General features: G+C 30.8%; 1 protein-coding gene across 1 annotated transcript; it reads right to left on the reverse strand.

Annotated features, from left to right (window-relative positions):
• Positions 1-243: 243 nt before the first annotated feature.
• Positions 244-2,222, reverse strand: LOC137627470 (cuticle protein CP575-like). Its single transcript, XM_068358554.1, has 2 exons — positions 2,161-2,222; positions 244-856 (listed from the first exon to the last, which is right to left on the reverse strand). The coding sequence occupies exons 1-2, from the start codon at positions 2,170-2,172 to the stop codon at positions 596-598; spliced, it is 273 nt and encodes a 90-aa protein (XP_068214655.1). The 5' UTR covers positions 2,173-2,222; the 3' UTR covers positions 244-595.
• Positions 2,223-22,500: the final 20,278 nt, after the last annotated feature.

The following is a 22,500-nucleotide window of genomic DNA, read 5'->3' on the forward strand; positions in this document are numbered from 1 at the left end:
GCTGAAAAACTCGATAGCCTTGAGACTTCTGCTGTTATAAAGTCAAGTTTTTGTAACTTTCTCTGTTAGGATAACAGTCGAGCAATCAAAAATATATATACAAAATATTTTCATTAAGATGCATTACGGAAAAGAAAAATTATGTATTTTAAATGAAGACAAAATTAATATTTTCTTTAAAAAATTTCTTAAAAAAACATAATTTGACATAGATTTTTTTAATGGATTTTTTTTTTCATTAAGTCGTTTATGCTTATAAAATTTTGGAATAAGAAATAAACGGAAAGAGTTAAAACTAAAAACTTTATGCAATATATGATGGTGTTTATTTGATAACTTTTAGAGAATGCTTAACATCTTTAAAAAGATTCACGAAATTCATATTTACTTCAGAAAATTAGGCATTAATGTATCTTTTAAGTCATAGCTTTGAAAATATTTATAAACTCTATATAGAAAATTTGTGTTGGATTCATTTTGAAAATATTCTACATCTGAAAATATCAATAAAATACCAACTGAAAATTAAAATAGTTATTAAAGGATGTTTAGTTCATCATAAAAAGACTGTATTCTATCCTGTCCACAAATCCGTTCAGTCGTCATCCTCCTCGCCCTCATACCCAGCGCCATTACTGCTGGGTACGGCGTTGCTTTCGACGACGCGGTAACCAAGATGATCAGCGACGTACTTGACGTAATACTCGGTGCCGTCGGGAGCTACCCAGGAATACTCTCCGTCGACGGCCTTACCGGCCTGTCCCTCCTGCTCCTGCTCCTGGTTGTCCAACTCGAAGTCCACGATGTCCGATGGATAAGCAGCAGCAATGGCCACGAGGCACAGAGCAACGATCACCTGCATGGTATAAAGGGGATATATGTATGTATGTATATATATATTCATATATGTATATATATATATATATATATATACATACATATTTAATGTATACGTATATATAAACACAAACACGAACACAAACACACACGACACATATATATACACACATATATATATATATATATATATATGTATATATATATATATGTGTGTGTGTGTGTGTGTGTGCGCGTGCGTGTGTGTTTATATATATATATATATATATATACATATATATATATATATATATATATTATCATTATTAGAAGCTAAGCTACAGCCCCAGGTGGGAAAGCAAGATGCCATGTGCCGAAATGTTCCAACAGGGAAAAATAGCCCAGTACACAAAGGAAACAAGGGGAATTAATACATAACAAGAGAAGTAATACAAATAAAATAAAATATTTTAGTAACAGTAACAACATTAAATTAGATCTTTCATATATAAACTATAAAAACTTAAAAAGAACAAGAGGAAGATAAATAAGATAGAACAGCGTATCTGAGTGTACCTTAGAGCAAGGGAACTCTAATCCAAGACAGTGGAAGGCCATGGTACAGAGGCTATGGTGCTATCCAAGACTAGAGAACAATGGTTTGATTTTGGAGTGTCCCTTCTCCTAGAAGAGCTGTTTACCATAGCTAAAGAGTATCTTATACCCTTACCAAGAGGAAAGTAACCACTGAACAACTACAGTGCAGCAGATATCCCCTTGAGTGAAGAATTGTTTGATAATGTCAGTGTTGTCAGGTGTATGAGGACAGAGGAGAATGTGGAAAGAATATGCCAGACTATGACGTGTATGTGTAGGCAAAGTCAGAACGAGCCGTAACTAGAGAGAGGGATCCAATGTAGAACTGTCTGGCCAGTCAAAGGACCCAATAGCTCTCTAGTGGTATTATCTCAATGGGTAGCTGGTGCCCTGGACAAGCTACTGCCTACCTATATATTTATATATATATATATATATATATGTATGTATAATTATATATACTGCATATATATATGTATAATATATATATATATATATATATAAATTATATATACTTGTATGTACTGGTATAGTCTACATTAAAAAGAAATTTATATCTCCTTACTTTTTCAAAAAATAAATTTCCTTTCATTCATCTGGTTGAATGACCATCTATCCACTACCATAATGGGTTGAAGTCGTATTGAGATATCTGTGTATTCCAATCGGGTGTCTCCACCGTGTGTTCAATTCCCCTATCATACAAAACTAAAGACCCAACTTCCAGAAATAACTTTCCCTACTCACCAAAAGCTTCATGATGACGAACTGGAAAACAGATATGTGACCAAGTTAAATGACGAAGGAAGACTGTGATAGCGTTCCTGTCTTCCCCTGCCATTTTATATTGTCAAGTGACCTTCAAATGGCCTATCGTGACTCAAGATCAAAGCGAAAAGGAGTGGAAAAATCAGTATATTTTATCGGCTGGAATTGTCACCGTATTTACGGCATTCTTTTTTTGTCTTTTTTAGTATTGTTAGGACGGGTTAGGGCGTGGAAATATTCTGAAGTGATATAGAATTTTTACGATGATAAAAAGAAGCTTTATTTCCCAATGCATCCTTCAGATTTTTATACAATATCTGAGTCAACTTAATCATTATTCCAATTTATTATTAAAGCAATAAAACTGTTAAATGTGTCGAAATGAATAATCCACTAAATATATTCATATCAATTAGAAAATATATTTCAATTTTATATAACAAAAATAACTAGATTTAGATTGAGCAAGAGAAAATAACGGATTCGCAATATTACCAAAGAACACCGCTCCTTGTAATAGCCCAGGGAAGGACAGGGTAAGTGAAAAAAACACTCTTTTTGGCCACACATTTGTTGGTATGGGATTTTTCCCGATTGAAAGCTCAACTCATCTCTCTCTCTCTCTCTCTCTCTCTCTCTCTCTCTGTTAAAAATAATAGTCTTAACATTTTATGGGAAGAATTTCATCTATATCACAAATTGTGTATATAACATTACCTCGTTTTGCGGTAACCTCTCTCTCTCTCTCTCTCTCTCTCTCTCTCTCTCTCGGTTAAAAATAATAGTCTTAACATTTTATGGGAAGAATTTCATCTATATCCCAAATTGTGTATATAATATTACCTCGTTTTGCGGTAACCTCTCTCTCTCTCTCTCTCTCTCTCTCTCTCTCTCTCTCTCGCTCATCTGAAAATTGAGTTAAATCTCATGTGTTCTAAAATTGTAAAGGTATCTTTATATTCCTTGCTAATATATAAAGAAAAACTAGATCATACCCTTAATAACATTGGCCTATTTGACCTCACCTTGGCACGTGGGCCAGTCAAATCATGGGAGTAATTTCTCAAGCGACTAGCACCAGTGACTAGGTAGGGCAGCAGGGCTCCAGTCGTGCGTGACTAGGCGTGAGAATAACTGTGTGTACGTGTGTTTTACTTTTTCTCATCTTGTGAAGTTTCGGTTGAACGACTAAGAAGAGGTACCACTTTGAACGCATGACGTTTTAGAATGTCCCAAACCATAGACTCTAGAAGGCAGTTGGTTTAGAAAAGGGATGTTTGCACACACCATGGTAAGTAATGCTTGATTTCCATATAATGATATAAATATCTGTCTAATGGATAGGAAAATATACTAAAGGAATAATGAGATCTAATAATTATAATCATTATTCTATACACAAACACGCGCATACATACACAATATATATATATATATATATATGTATATATATATATATATGAATATATATACATTATATATAAGTATATATATTTATATATATATATATATATATATATAAATATATATATATATATATAGATATATATATATATATATATACGGTATATATATGCATATATATGCATGCATATATATGCATGCATATATATATATATATATATACAGTATATATATATGTATATATATAAATTTATATATATATATATATATATATGTATATATAGCCTACTGTATATATATATATATGTGTGTATATATATATATATATATACAGTATATATATATATATATATACATATATATATATATATATATGTATATATAGCCTACTGTATATATATATATATATGTATATATATATATACATATATATATAGCCTACTGTGTATATATATACATATATATATATATATATATATGTAAATAAATACATATATATATATATATATATAGCCTACTGTGTATATATATACATATATATATATGTAAATATATACATATATATATAAATATATATATATATATATATATATATTTATTTATATATGTATATATATACATATATATACTGTGTATATATATATGTATATATATACATAAATATATATATATATATATATATATATTTGAGTATATATACAGTATATGTATCTATATACACACATGTATATATAAACTAAAATCTCCCACCATCATCAATCCATAGTGGCCTGCCCAGACATGAATACCACAGTCCCATCCCAGTGGCAGTGAAACAAATGCAGTTACTTCCATTGCAGAGGGTGTTAAAAATCTCTGGACTACAACAGGTCACCTTTGGAAACTGAACTTGCAACATACAATGTCAGGTGCCTTACTAGGGAAGAAGATCTTCCTGTGTTACTAGATGAAATAAAATAATTAAATTGGTATATAAAAGGATTGAGTGAAATTAGAACTGATGAATCTTATATAGAGTTGAAAGAGGGGCTTATAATTTGCTTCAGAGGACATGAAAAGAACAAATAAAATGAAGTGGGATTTCTTATTAAGCAAAACTCTTACAGGTAACAGAAAAATTTTGTGGTCCTAGTGATTGAATTGCAGGATTAATTATCAAACTAGATAAGAAGTATAAAATGAACATCATTTAATCGTATGCACCAACGACATACTATATAGAGAAGAAAAAATAGAAACTTTTCATGGATATCTCGAGATAGCTATGAAAAAAGAACATAAGACTCGATTTACATTGGTTTTGGGTGATTCCAATGCTAAAGTAGGCCAAAAGAAGAGAGGAGGATAAGCAGTAGGTAAATTTGGGGTAGGCACAAGAAATGACAGAGAAGGCATGCTTGTACAATTTACTGAAAGAAACGATTTTAAAATCATGAACACTTTTTTTTATTGAAAAGTAACATAGAAAATGGACATGGAGAAGCCCATATGGAGAAACGAAAAACGAAATAGATTTTATTCTATGTGAAAAATCAATTTAGTTAAGGATGTAAGTGTTACACAAATTAAAAAAAAAATGCACCAAGGAAAGGAAGAGAAATAGTAATTATAAGAAAGAAAATCATCTCTCCTGTAATAAGTGAAAATTCTTATGCGTTTAGTTTGACAATACAAAATAGGTTCTCCCAGCTACATGATGAAATGCAAGCAAGTAAAGAAGAAATGAAAGGTCATATAACAAATTTTGTATTAGTCAGCACAAGAGGTAAGTGCAAACTTTCCTAAACAAGGTCAAGGAAAATTATCAGAATACACCAATAGCCTAATAAAGAAAAGATTGGAAATCTAGGTAAAATCTAAGAGAGATGAAATAGGATTATAAGAACTATCAAAAACAGTAAATAAACTAAACACAATCAGACAAAAATTGAGGAAACAGTAAAGAAAATAATCCTCAAATTGTTGAAAAGAAGACTTTGAACATGGTGCTAACAAATGCTTACTTTAAAGGGTCAAAATGGAAATGAATTTATTATCAACAATAGAGATGAAGTTACAAAAATTGCAGAGGATTTCTAACCAATTACATAAAATTATGATATAAGAAAGAATAAAATACCTTAGCCGGTACCAAACGTAACAATAGAAGTAAAGAAAGAATTAAAAGCCATAAGAAGAGGCAAAGTGGCAGGAGATGATGGCCTAGCAATTGATTTATTAATAGATGAAGGAGATTTTATAGTAATAAAACTGGCTGAACTTTACACAAAATGTCAGCAAGAATGCTTATACCTACAGCTTGGAAAAACTTTATCATTATACTAATTCATAAAAAGGAGACACAAAAGACCGTAAAAATTACCACCAAATAAGTTTACTCTCCAAAATATATAAAATATTTACAAAGATCATATTGGGCAAAATAGAAGACAGCTAGACTTTAATCAACCAAGAGAGCAGGCAGGTTTTAGAAGTGGGTATTCAACAGCTGACCATATGAATGTAACCAACCATCTGATGGAAAATCAAAAGAGTACGACAAACCAATATGTGTGACATTTGTAGACTATGAGAAACATTTTAATTCTCTCAAAACTTCTGCAGCAATGAAATCCATTCAAAGACAAGGAATAGATGAATCTTATGTTAGAACACTTGAAGATATTCATACAGGAAGTACAGATATACTAAAACTACATAAAGATAGTGCGAAAATTCCGATGGAGAAATGAGTTAGACAAGCAGACCCCAAGTCTCCCAAATTATTTAAAGCGATCCTAGAAAACGTTTTGAAAAATCAACGTTGTGAAAATCTAGTAATTAATATTAATAGGAAAGTCTTAAGAACTTTTGATTTGCAGGTAACACAGTAATGTTTAGTGAATCATGGGAGAAATTGTAAAAGTTTATATGAGATTTGAATAGAGAAAGCAAAAATGAAAATGAATATGAGTAAAACCAAGATAATGTTCAATGAAAATGTTCAATTGTTATGGACGAACCTCTGAGAGATTGATAATGAATATACGTACATAGGACGGAGAGTATTTGTTTCCCCAAGACACGAGATCGAAATTAAAAGAAAGATAATCATGGAATGGAGAGATTTTGGTAAACAAAATAAGATTATGAAAACTAAAATACCCCTTTCTCTAAAAGAAATGTATTCAATAGGATGGTCCCACCAGTGTTACCTTATGCATTACAAACTTGCAGCCTTACTAAATCCTTACAATATAAGCTGTTTACAACTCAAAGAGCTATGGAAAAGTAATAGTGGGACTAACACTAACAGACAAAAAAAGAGCAACATGGATACACGAGCAAACTAAAGTAGAGGAAATTCTAAAAAGTAAGAAAAAGAAATAGATATGGTCAGGGCATATGGTGAGGAATGACAGATAATAGATGGACATTGAGTATAACAGAATGGCTGATGATAATATATATATATATATATATATCTATATATATATATATATATATATGTATATATATATATATATACATATACATATACATATATATACATATATATATTTATATATACATATATATATATATATATATACGTATATATATATATATGTATATATATATGTATATATATATATACTATATATATATATATATTATATATGATGAGAATGACAGATAATAGATGGACATTAAGTATAACAGAATGGCTTATGATAATATATATATATATATATATACATATATATATATATATATATGTATATATATATATATATATATATACATATGCATATATATATATATATATATATAATTATATATTTATATATACATATATATAAATGTATATATATATATATATATATATACATATATATAGATATTGGTAGAAGATCTTACTTTAAGATTTAATCAGTCTAATAGGATATAAGAGAGATATTATTATTATTCTACGTTATTAGGCACCGTAACCGTGATTACTTTTTTTTCTCTATCGAGTAACAGTAACGAACAAGAAACTGGCCTTTTGTTACAGAAGGACAAAAGAAGATCATATTACAGCGTTACGATCTCTCTCTCTCTCTCTCTCTCTCTCTCTCTCTCTCTCTCTCTCTCTCTCTTGATGGAGCATAAAACAAATGGGTGAGACTCATGACCTTGTTCGCACCGATTGGATTATACGTATTATAAAGATCCACTAAGAAATATAGAGCGATACGCCGAGTCACCGACAATCATTGGCCATTACTTACGAAGTAAGAAGTGTGTCAGACTCTTTAACGTGAGTGTATGGGCGGACCTTTGACATTGACTGTACGTACGTAAACACATCTATTCACACATACGCGCGCGCACACTCACACATATACACACACACAAACACACACAGACATATATATATATATATATACATTCATATTATATATGTATATATATATAGATATATATACATTCATATATATATATATATATATACATGTACATGTGTGTGTACTGTATATATACATATATAGATACACACACACACACATATATATATATATATATGTATACATATATGTATAATATATATATATATATATATTTATTTATATATATATACTGTATATAATTATATACATAGATATATACGCTGTATATATATATATATATATATATGTGTGTGTGTGTGTACGCACCAGTCAGCAAAACGCTTGAAGTAGTGTAGAATCTGCAGTTCTATTTCCTTTGCAATAATATTATTCAACTATTTATCTTTTTCAAACTGACTCCACCACAAAAAAAACTCACTTTAAGAACTCTATTCAATTTTACTTCAGTAAAATATACTTTCATATCTTCCACACGAAGGAGTTCGCCAAATCTTGTCATATGTGTTACATATTTTTTTCTCTTCTCGAATTCCTTTACAGTTATAACACTGCAAGAAGCAGCTGGATAAGGAGATTGACTTGTATCATCAAGGTTATCACCTGATACGCTGCAATATTGTAATTTACTGTGAAATGGGGGCGGGAGCAGTGATTCGTCCGTTATGTTGAAGACTCTCAAATAAAAATAACCTAACATTTACACGAAATAATAGAACAATTGGAACATCTGCAGTCTCTCTGCTTACACATACACACACACACACACACACACACATATATATATATATATATATATCTATATATATATATATATATATATATGTAATGTGTGTGTGCGTGTGTAAGCGGGCAATCACACAAATCTATTATGAAAAGTTTATCTCATCTGTAAACCGAATTGAAGTTCTTTGTTTGAAAACAATCTCCAAAGAACGATTTTTTTTATTTTTTTTTTATTTTCAGTTGTATAACGATTTTCAGCAAATTATGTATCATTCTTATTATTATTATTATCATTATTATTGTTAGTAGTAGTAGTAGTAGTAGTAGTAGTAGTAGTAGTAGTAGCATCAATAGGAGTAGCTATAGTAGTAGTTGTAGTAAATAATCATTATGTCACAATTAAGAAAATTGCATCTTATACAAGATAATTAAAGTATCAGTTTATGATGTTACTAAGCCATATGTTTATTATTTTCTGATTTCTGTATATATATTATAATTTTAAAGTAACATAACATTTTATTCTTTAAATATAAAGACAAGGTTTCAGTGATTTCTAATGATTAACATTGTTTTAACTTCATATCCACATTGCATTTCTCTACTATCACATATTTCTTAAATTACACTCATCTCGGCAACAAATTGAAAGTTACAACTTATTTGATCACATGATAGAAGAAATTTTTGATAGAGGAAGCTGCAATTTGCCTTCAATATGTATTCTTTGCAAAACAGACCTGCATCTCTGTTGTTTACTTCCATCATCCAATTGGAAGTCCAATTAATAATCTTTATTATGACCTTCCTGTTAATTTCCTTATTTTATCTATCCAAAACACAGTAGAGATATTTCTCATAATCATACTAAGGTAGTCTTAAACATCATCCTTCACTATATTGTTTAGATAATCCATAACATTAAATAATTAACCACATACTATCTTGAAACAAATCCAAATCTCATTGTTCTTCGGCATCTACTTCTTATACCGAAATTAGTCTGACCTTTTGCGGACTTGTTTGAGACGTGATTACAATCAGTCATTAACCGAGGAACCGATGTAAGTAGTCTCCCCACAAGGATGTTTCAAACTAATGGATACCTCTTATTTGGTTTCGAATTGCGGCACGATAACATTGCTGATTCTATCTATCTATCTATCTATCTATATATATATGTATATATATATATATATATATACATATATATATATATATATATACATATATACAGTATATATATACAGTATATATACAGGTATATATATATATATATATATATAAAATTATAAATTTTGCACATTTAGACTTGTTTTTCATATTCAAATAAGCCATACATTATACAACCTTAATATCTACATTTTCTCTATACCTCGGGATCAGAGACCTAGGGAGGAATCAACTCAAAGAAAATAGCTTCTGGTCAGCCGGGGAATCGAACGCTGGTCCGAGAAACTGACCCAACAGTGGCATACCAAATAGCCATATGACTATTTGTTATGTCACTATCGTGCAAGTTTGAGTTGAGTCTCCCTTGGTCCCTGATCCCGAGGTATAGAGAGAATCCAGATATTAAGGTAATATGATATATGGCTTATTTGAATATATACATACATATAAATCAAATTATATATATATATATATATATATATATATATATAGATAGATAGATAGATAGATAGATAGATAGATAGATAAATAGATAGATAGATAGATAGATATAGTTATGATTTACATACATCATAGATGTTTATGTATATTTTCACCATACATATATATTCCCATTTGGTAACCTATTTCCTTCTCATTGTATTTATAACTTATTCCATTGTTACGAGGTTATTATATACATGTTATAATATTGCCAACAATTTTTTCTTAAGCAAACATTCTCCATACACCATTCTAGCACATCATCAATGAGGGTCAGTAGTTCTTTATTTATACATTTTTGTATATAGTTAATTTATATAAATGTATTACAAGTTGGAAATTTATGTAGATTTCATTTCATTGTTTTATTCGGTTTGAATTGAGTCAATAACTTAAGCTCTTACTTGTAACATATACTTTTAATGAGCTTAATCTTGTGTTTATGAAAAACGTAATAATTCTTGTAATTCCATACTTTTATTTTGCCGGATTTTACAATAAATACGAACTTGCATTGTATCCCTTTTTCTCCAAAGGGTTCTGATCTATGGTAAATTAAGAGTTACACTTATTTTTTATCTTTTTCAATTATATGGGCCATAAACCCGTTTGCTGTCGACTCTCCCTTTCAATAAGACCTCAGGTTATGTCCGGCGTTATTTAAGAAAGTCTTTAAGGTATCCTTAAGCCCCACCTTTTTGTTGTATGCGAGTAATTGACAAACGCGGCACGAGACAGAAGTGAATATATTCATCACGAGTTTCTCATAACTTATATTTTTCACGCGGCTCGATTCATTGGTGAAGTTCAGTTGTATGGCAAGAAAACGTTGTTTCGTTAACTTAGATACATATTCTAAAATTCACGTCATTAGAAATATTAAATAATTATATCAAAGACTAATGATAATTTGAAGAAAAAAATCTTTCGTTAAATTCTTGCTTCATTTTACAGATTGGATTCATTAAAAATGTATTGGAGGTTATTCCAAGTTATATTGTTACCTTCATCACAAAATGATTAAGAAGAAATAATCTGAAATCATAATCCATGTGGTGCTATTAACAACATTGCTAAGATATAATAATTAACTACAGGGGTACATAATGTATCATGTCCCTACTATGATTCTACATCACGTAACATTCATAAAATCAGTGTTTCAATTCGCTATAAAGATTCTATATCATGTAAAAATCATAAACGAAAAATTACAATTCCAAGTATTATTACCAGCACTACAAAAGCATCACAATAATCAAATCTAGAAGTAAACCCGGTGCCATGTCCCTCACAGATGTGACAATAACTCTGGATCTAAAATTTTTTTCTATCATTTTCGGTTTTCCCCTCCTTAATAAAAACTAGTTCAGCAATATACAACACATTTGGATAGATAACTGGTGCCCTTTATTTCGATGCAGGTTAGAAATTAGCAAGCCACGTGATTAGGACAGACACCAATTTCAAATGATGGCGATATCAATTTCACTTTTCTCTCTCTCTCTCTCTCTCTCTCTCTCTCTCTCTATATATATATATATATATATATATGTATATATAATAAACAAATCTGTTTATATTAAAATCTTACAATTAATCTTTGGCAAAATTTTGCATCGATAAGGTATACACAAAAATTCAAGTTATGTAAATTGTTTCCATAAATCTGTCCGTAACATTTAATCAGCTTTAACAAATACTATTGAAACGATATCATTAAATTTATATTCCAAGATCTGGTGTTAAGCATCAAATAAACACTAGTGTTTTGATTACAGATTTAAAACTGAGCTTCTTTCTCTCTTTTATTTACATTTGTCTTCTTTTGGGTAGATCCATACCAAAATAATCCTTATCTGAAGAGGGAGTATTAATATTTCTTAACATTCCTTCACATTTCTCCTATTCACATAGTATATTAAGTATGAAAATCTTTATTCCACGTTATGTTAACTGCATCGCCAACAAATAGTGAAACACATTTGTGAATATAGTTTTTCTTTCTTTGCGCTTATTGAACGTTCATCTTTTGAAATCACAGCCAACATAATAAGAATGCAATAGCTTTCCGTTGTATTCCACGTGATGCTATTAACATTGCTAAAATATGATAATTACCTTCATAATTATACAATGGTTTGTGTCAATAGAATTATTCTACGCCGTGTGAAAATGATGAAATAAAGAAAATAACCTTGAATGCCAACATTAAAAAAGCATCACAGATAACCAAATTTAGAAGAAGAAGAAAAACCTGTCGCCGCCATGTTTAGGTCAAGTTGCCATGACCGTAACGTAAGTGACACTACCTAAAGAGCAGATGTTTTATGGATAATATTTTTTCTAATTAGGCATAAAAACTAGTTCAACATAAAACCGCCCTTTATTCTAGATAACTAATGCCTTTTTTCGCGATAGAGGGAAAAATTAGCATACTTAGTAAACAAAGAACTCAGCCATATGATAGGCAGTTACGTGATTAATCCAGAAAACAGGTTTGAATGATGGAAGTAATACGAAGATTTTCATAATATGACTCCTCTCTCTCTCTCTCTCTCTCTCTCTCTCTCTCCTCTCTCTCTCTCTCAGATTTTCCTAATATGACTCCACTCTCTCTCTCTCTCTCTCTCTCTCTCTCTCTCTCTCTCTCATAAATAAACATATCTGCTATACAAAATTTATATATTAATCAATTTTGCAACAAAGTTTACTCTTCAATTTTATTATTTCCCCATGATAAATGTCTGTAACAATATTAATCAGCATTAAACATTACGGAAATATTTTGTTTAAAGAGAAACATTAGATTTTAACATTAGAAATTTTCTGCGTTCAGCATTAAATAACACTTGTTTTAATTACAAGTTTAGAAAACAGCTCCTTTCTCTTACTTTAAATTCCTCCTATTCTGAATCAATGCACATCAAAATAATATTCTATTATATAAAGAGCTAAGCTTAATAATACTTAAGTATAAGGAAGTGTAAGACTTATCTAGTAATGTAAACATTACAAAAATAGAAACTTTAAATAAGTGGTCACACCCAGAAAAAAAAAGCCTTAACAAGTCACGTTCAGCCACGCACTGATCCGAGCGATTGAAAGGTCGCCCTTTGTATTAAGGGTCATTTTCGGCTTCAGGACTTATGTGTGTGAGAGAGAGAGAGAGAGAGAGAGAGAGAGAGAGGGTTTAACCGTAATTAGATATCATGATGACTTTGAAAATAAAAATAAATACATAGTATATATATACATATATATACATATATATATATATACATACAAACATATATATATATATATATATATATAAAGAGAGAGAGAGAGAGAGAGAGAGAGAGAGAGAGAGAGATTTAACCGTAATTAAATATCATGATGACTTTGAAAAAACTAAATACTAAGTATTATATCAGTGAAATAACATTTGATAGAATCAAAATGAAAGCATTGATACTCGTCAGACATTAGATAACAGATAAGAGTCAAGACAGATAGATAAATAAATAACAGATAGATAGGATTGTAAATATAGTCCATGGCAGCTTGGGCACGGCTCTAGCAACATCATCTCGAAAATCAAAACTCAATGTTTGCAACTGACCTTATGACCTGGTGTGAGTGGCAATGAGTCATATTGAGGACTAATGATTTATATACTATTGCACACCCTATTACACTTCTTTCTTTCAAATTGCAATCATATAAAATTATTTGCAGCAATAAAGTTTTCATTACCCACTTCTTAAAATCCTTTTTATTGCAGTCTATTACTTTCAATAGCTAATTTTAATGTCGTCGATATCCGAGCTCATTTCGCGGTCAAAATGATGACGATAAGAAAGTGAAAGAGTAGCAATTAAAATGTACCATTGGTGACGGTTGCAATTTAACTTTTATGATGTTTGAAGTTTGAAGCAAGAGTTGGGAGGTATTTAAAATGCATAAAATGAAAAAGAAAAAAAGAAAAAGAAAGAAAAAAGGCAAGGAAGCGGTCAGATGATCGCCTGAGGTCCCGCTCGTTAAGTCATAAATGGCAGAACAGCCACAATTATCAAGCAATAAGCAACTGCTAGTGTTGCCAGCTGTGTGAGAAGGCCAAAGGGTCTTACCTGAAGTCGTGCATTCCCTGCCTTACTTTTACAGCTCTTTGCATATCGTAACCATGTTTCAAACGCTCTTAAAACAACATTAGTATTTACAGAGGATGTAGCATGTTAATTTCTGAAAAGGTTTTAAAGAATTGATAAACAATCTTTGATACCGCATTATTCATGAAATACTAGTGAACTGAATATATGATTTCTCAAGTGCTAACGTTAAAAGTCAAGGTGTCACTGATAGATGCGAAAATAGTAAAAAATAGATAGGAGTAGAAAACCTGTATGTCTTTTCAAAGAGAAGGGTCCTGCTAGTATTTGGTTAAAATTGCAGAAACTTTATTGTTTCAGCAGCATTTCAGAAACAAACCAAGCTTTCAGGTAACTACTTTTCTTTCTGGAAGCATCACTATGCATGCCATGTTCTTGCTATATGGTGCCACATAAGTCTACATTGTACAAGAAGTCTTCCTCTAGAATCTGAGACATGGTCAAAGTGGCCACTTTGCAGGAACCAAAATTAAACTCCTTACACCCCCGGATGGGTACACATGTATTAGCTTCGAGGAAATAGATAGGAATGAGATAAGTAGGAAAGCATTAAGAAAACCAAAGTCAGATTCAATTTTCCAACGTAAATTTCCCCTTCAGACAACAAACACTTATCTCCAAATTTTGTCATATGGTGACAAAGGGAAGAAGCTAGCCCTTTTGCTACGTTCTTAAGCCTAAAGTTACCATGTGAACAACATATCAGAAAATAAAAATGACTCAACAATTCTACATTTAATTATTCTATTGCTCTATTTTTTTAGAAAGTTTCCCCTAGCTTCAATATCTTGAATTAATCAAAGCCATTGAAAGTAAAGGAACAGCAACACTGATTTTCTTTGTAAATAATGTTGTACAGAAACATGTTTAATTTCCAATTAATTTTCTATATTTCAATTGCTAATGTAGAATCCTTTTCTACAGAGATGGACGGAACCTATAAAGATTCTGATGTCGTAACACAAGGAATGTTATAATTTTCTTTTTGTCCCTTTAGAGTAAAAATTGAAAAATAAAAGTATTTCAGCTTTGATAACTGTATGACGTTTTTGTAATTGATAATCGGTCCTAACAAAGCATTTCATTGTAAAGGAATCAGTATATACATTTCATTATTGTAATCTCTAAGGGACTTGTATACATTCTCTCAATATGTGTGTGTGCATAAAATCATAAGGCTTTTATTATAAGAGGTGTGACTGGGTGACATCAAACCTCGAATTACAATTCATCATGAAGATTACCTACTAAGTACCTATTTCAGCATGGACCAACCGAGGGAAATCGCCATTATTTACAACTTATGAAGGGTAGAGAGAGAGAGAGAGAGAGAGAGAGAGAGAGAGAGAGAGGCTCTTCTATATCCCTCCAAAAGTAAACTTTATCAAAGTTCTTTAACACAAACGAGATATGCACTAATTGACTCTGCCGTCAGCCTGATAGAACCTTACTTCCGCGTCACGTTTTTACACGAAAACGTGATGGAAGCCGAGCTTTTAACATGATAATCTTATTCGACAAGTATAAAAACTACTTAGGAGGTATTTTATTGTTCGGGGAACAGGAGTAATTCCAATTATGCGTATTAGTGTTTGGCTAAACAATTTGATATATGATAACATGTAAGAGCTTTTTTTTTTCTTCTTTTTTTACTTTTCAGTAGCTCCTGAAGACCTATTCCAAGAGATGTTTTTTAACTGACTTCGCTTGTATATCTAGATAGTTTATTAGGAGTTGATATGAATAAATGGAAAGAAAAAGATTTGTTGGTTTTTTAAATGTGTTGATTTAGTTGCAGTCATGCTTATAATATCAGTTACTACGTAAAGTATTGCACAAACACACACACACATTTACACACACACACACACACATATATATATATATATATATATACATGTGTATATATATGTATATATGTATACATGTAAATATATATATATATATATATATATTTATATATATATATATATATATATATATACAAGAGAGAGAGAGAGAAAGGAGTTATCTCAGGTTACTAGGTTATTTCTTCAACACATACTGCATTCGCTTCCTGCTCTTCATTGCCTCAAATTTAATATTTTCTCACGCAAGACTCGGTTTCATGTCCTCAATTACGCACGTGATCGCGCGTGCGTGAAAGAGACATCATATGGCTCCCTCATATTTCTCTTTTACAGACCTTTTACTTTGTCATCGATATGTATTTGTTCATATGTTTATCATAACAATCCTGACGTTGAAATCTATTGTTTATTTATAGCCATGATACATTAGATATATAAAACTTGGATTGTATTTTTATTTCATGTGAATATCTTCTAATTTTAGATTAAATTACAATTAATTTATTGAAGTATTTCCTTGCGATAAAAAGAATGTTATTTGACTGGTCATGAGATTGAATATTTCATATTTTGTTGTTTTGATATGTATATATATATATATATATATATACTGTATATATATGTATATATACACAGTATATATACATGTATGTATATATAACATACATATATATATATACACACACACACACACATATATATATATATATATATAAATATATAAATATATATATATATATATATCTATATATATATATATATATATACATATATATATATATATATACATATATATGCATATAAAACATATATATATATATATATATAGAGAGAGAGAGAGAGAGAGAGAGAGAGAGAGAGTATGCTTACGAGTTTTTGTGTGCGTCGTTATTCATGTATGTACATATGTATTCAAAAGAGTTATGTCATCATACATAACGCGTTCTACTTTTACATAGCATTTTATAGAATCTATCATTCTAAGGACTTTATCACAATGAATAATCAAAGTAATAACAAAATAACATATGGTAGTATATTGCGAATCTAAACTAAAAGTACATGATTAAATTTACTTTATTTATAAAGCAAATTAACAAGATTATTCTATTAACTTTGTTGCGACGTAAGTTCAAATGTCCTGTCTTATAGTTAGTTTTGATACGATTTTCATGAAAACGCATTACCTTTCTACTGAATATGTATACATCATAATTCACGCTAGATTTATTATCTGCTAAAAGAAAGGTATATAATGGTTACTGTTCACCTCTCTCTCTCTCTCTCTCTCTCTCTCTCTCTCTTGGTTGACATTCACATGACAATAGCTGACCAAAATATTTTAGTAACTGGCATTCTAGTTTCACTTCCATAAATCGCGTCCAATCTCGTATCGATCGTCATCTCTATAAAGCTTAAAAGAATCACACAGCAAAAACGTTAAGATCCTTGGAAACAGGATCACGTACAAAACGTTCAGAAATGCTTACAAAAACTATAGCTATTTGCATACGTCACTGAGAGAGAGAGAGAGAGAGAGAGAGAGAGAGAGAGAGAGAGAGAGAGAGAGAGAGAGGTTTGTCTTTATAGTTTCAAAGTAAAATGTTAGAATTGATCGTATGCTATTGTGTTCAACAGTTGATTACAATTTTAAACCGATACAAATGAGTATCGCTTTTTCGTCTAATCTCTCCTATATAGTGAAGAGCAAGTGTCTGGATATAAACACACACACATTTATATATATATATATATATATATATATATGATTTCCTGTCATGCACAGCTCACCCCGTCCCCCGGGTAGGGTTGAGAGAGAGTAGTCATATCCTGGTGAGAAGGGGTGTGCGTTTGCCTGTGTGCGTGCATATCTATCTAAATAGTTAGCTGTCATTTTAGAGGGGTCGCGTACACTAATAATATGATATTTTCCCATTATTCATAAAACGATTATCGTAAATTCCTTTAGATTATGACATAATTCCCCCAGCACATAAATACTTCCTACACCCAAGCATGGTATAATGGTAAGTATATAACTTGTTAAATCTATTTAGCACGATAAACCCATTGTTAACGCGGGTTATCAATCTGACACAAATAAAGTTCAAGTATTACGATCTCCATGATGTTCCTGCTCAACACATCAAGATCCAAGAAGATATACATCCTCGCACCTATTAATTACGGCTCAATTACTAATCACTCGATCTTTATCTGATGATTTTATCAATGATAAACTGCGGCAGGGAAAAGATTCGGCCTGTTTCTCCAAGCGCCATTACAAATGTTGGAATTCTTTCGTTGTTTCGTGACCATGAATTTGCGCTTCGTTGACTTCAACTCTAAGTTATGTTTGTGTTTTACATCTATTTCTTTTTTCACCTGATACCTGTCGTTAGGTCTTTAATTAGTGGTTCTTACCTTTGATATTAGAGTTCATAATGACTTTCAAATTAATTTCTGAAGAGTTCTTTGTTTTGTTTTCTGTTGCAATAATAGGATGACGTATTCTCCTTCGTGCATAACATTAACCTTCTCTCTTCATCTTCGTCTTTTTGTTTTCCACATGCCGATTTCTTCCTTTCCCACCTTTCTTTGGTACAAAAAGCTGTAAAGAAATATTTTTATTGTTTTGGAAATATTTTCTTCCCGTACAAAAGTATACAATGATGACAATTATCAGATCTAGATCCATCACGATTTTGAAATACGTGAATTTTAGCAAAACTGAAATACTCGTACAGATTATTCTTTTATTACGATTTCTAAACTTTACTTGCTAAGTTCTAATTAGAACGGAGAGACATGCAAGAAAATATGAGGTTTCTTTTAGCATAAGTTCAGACTTTAAGAATATTCTTTTAGTACAACGTTGAAATTGATTATAGAAGCATTAGTCTTGTGTACATACACACACACACACACACATATATATATATATATATATATATATATATATATATATGTATATATATATATAAATATATATATATATATACATATATATATATATATATATATATATATATATATATACCTGTATATACACACAACACACACACACACACACATACACACACATATATATATATATATATATATACATATATATAAATATATATATATATATATATATATATATATATATATATATATATATATATATATATATATATATATATATATATCAATGACTATATGGTTGCTCTCACCATAATGTGAATGAATATGACACCTATGATGATAGATTATGCTAAATACCTGTAAGTGACAAAAGTTTTTAAAATACTGTGTATGGGTTACTGCCTACGGGTTATAAAGAATTCGTTTAGATTTGCCTTCGTCCATCCCGGGTTCAGTCTCTCACCTTAGGCCCTCATATAATTATTTAGAATTAAAGTATCTTGAGTCGTGCTTCAGGATATTTTTTGCTATCTTTAACTTTTCTTGTATTAACATCGAATGAAAACTGAATAACAGAAGAAAGTGTTAAATACAGAAGTTGGAGCCACAAGCAAGGGACTTAAACTAAAATAGCGCTCAAGGTCACTGCATATAAACAATGGTGCAAGATAAGTTTAATATCATTGGTTATACTGACAATGTGACCATAAAAGAACCTGAATATATTGTATTATTATTATTATTATTATTATTATTATTATTATTATTATTATTATTATTATTATTATCATTATTTGCTAAGCTACAACCCTAGTTGGAAAAGCAGAATGCTATAAGCCCAGGGGCTCCAACAAGGAAAATAGCCCAGTGAGGAAAGGAAAAAAGGAACAAAATGTTTTAAGAAGAGTAACAACGTTAAAATAAATATCTCCTATATAAACTGTAAAAACTTTAACAAAACAAGAGGTAGAAAAATAAGATAGAAGAGTGTGCTCAAGTGTACCCTCGAGCAAGACCAGGTTATGGCACTACCTAAGACTAGAGAATAATGGGTTGATTTTGGAGTTACTTTCTCCTAGAAGAGCTGCTTACCATAGCTGAAGAGTCTCTTCTACCCTTACCAAGAGGAAAGTGGCCACTGAACAATTACAGTCCAGTAACCCCTTGAATGAAGAAGAATTGTAAGCCAATCTGTGTTGTTAGGGGTATGAGGACAGAGGAGAATATGTAAAGAATAGGCCAGACTATTCAGTGTGTGTGTAGGCAAACAGAAAATGAACCGTAACCAGAGAGAAGGATCCAATGAAGTATTGTCTGCCCAGTGAAAAGACCCCCATAACTCTCTAGCGGTAGTATCTCAATGGGCGGCTGGTGCCCTGGCCAACCTACTACCAATATGAGAAGATCTAAGAAGAACTCTGATTCACTTCATCGAAATATTATTATAAGGGAGAGAAAACTAGTATATTTGAATTTACACAAAATTTGCTGCTCTTCCCTTGTTTCCAATAATCAGAGATCATTCTTTAATTATCTCTCATTTTACAGAAAGTCTATCCCAAAAAGTCTTTGGATGTATCAACACAACCTTTTTTAAGATGGTTTCTTAAAAAGAAAAAGCAAAGCAATACCAGAATTTTAAAGAAAGAATTAGTTTTTCAAAGGGTCAAATAGGACGAATTTTATTCGTCAATTCTAGGTGCGCTTAATTTTTTGTCACTCTTTGATTGCCACAAAGGCGGCATTTCCCCCACAAACGTGTTTTCTCTCTTCCAATGTGGGCAATAAAAACCGAGTGATGCATGCGTCGTAACTGGTGGTGTCATACATGATTTAAAATGAACAATTTTGATTTGTCCTTTTCTATTTGCTACTTAGTAGTACAAGGCACATTGTGATCTTAGACAGGCATTAAAAGCGGGGAGAATATATAATGATCCCATGCATTCAGAGGGCTACTCTCACGGACACACAAAAAAGACAGGACCAAAAGTTTAAGAGCACAAGCCGAAACCTTCGTTTACCATATGGCTAGTGTAAAGCTAGCAATATAAACACATAAAAAACTTTAAGTATTATTTCATCTGGAAAAGACACGAGCAAACCCCAGGCTATGTTCACAAGTACATTTTATTAACAAAAAATCTCTCTTTGAAGGACACGAAAAAAACTACGGTTTTTTAAATTGAAAGTGTGACTTCGGTGACATTTGAATCACAACAGAAAGGACGAGAGAAGGACCACTTTCGGATACGCACTTGGTACCTTTGACGTAGCCATTTACGCAATTTTGACACGAGGGTTACGTTGCATAGCGCGAAGGTTTTCAAAGAACCCAATACAACTAAGGTGGACCTAGGGAACTTTCCCTAACTGTTATTGATAGAGGAAATACTTATTGCGAAGGCCTTTGCACCGTTACTTATTTGTTAGACTTATATAGATACAAGAACATTTTCGGGCGCAGTATTCACATAAACTACGACTTGGTTATTGGTGTGTCATCAATATTCAGATTAGTTTTTACTTGAGATCATAATCTAAGTATTTTTCTTTTTATTATTATTTTTTAAGACTTTTTTATGGTGGTAATTTCCATGATAAAATCAAAATCAAGGTATAATAATAATAATAACAATAATAATAATAATAATAATAATAATAATAATAATATCTTATACGTTTCACAGGACTTTGGGGGTCCTGTGTGAGCAGTAATGAGTAACTCATTTTCATTTTCTTTAGAAAATATTATCGTTTTGGTAATATAAGATTATATATGTTTTTGATGCATGTATCAATAAGAAATATTCTAAATTCCATGGATAATGTGCCTCAAATTATGACATAACCTCTTATTTTTTCTTTTACTTTGGTTATGATGTAAGTATGTTTACAATTATTTATGAATTTCATTTTCTTAAGAATTAGAAAACACAAGATATTTTCTTTGATCGTTATGGTTTTTATCCAATAGATATAATATATCTATCTTCTAAGTGTGACACATTTGTTTCTTTACTGTTTCATTTTCTCTAGAAATTTATTCGCTAAATGTTTTCATATATTTATTATTGTTTTGTTGATCTAGTCTCTCGCCAGTAAATATTCCAAGCTATGAAAGATGCTTACGACGTTAAAGGTTAATTTCTAAATTTTACAAACTTATCTTCTCTCTCTCTCTCTCTCTCTCTCTCTCTCTCTCTCTCTCTCTCTCTCTCTCTCTCTCCTCTCTCTCTCTCTCTAAACTGGTCATCTAATGATAAAAAGGAAGTG

This window comes from Palaemon carinicauda, chromosome 35, assembly GCF_036898095.1.
Source record: "Palaemon carinicauda isolate YSFRI2023 chromosome 35, ASM3689809v2, whole genome shotgun sequence".
NCBI lineage: Eukaryota > Metazoa > Arthropoda > Malacostraca > Decapoda > Palaemonidae > Palaemon > Palaemon carinicauda.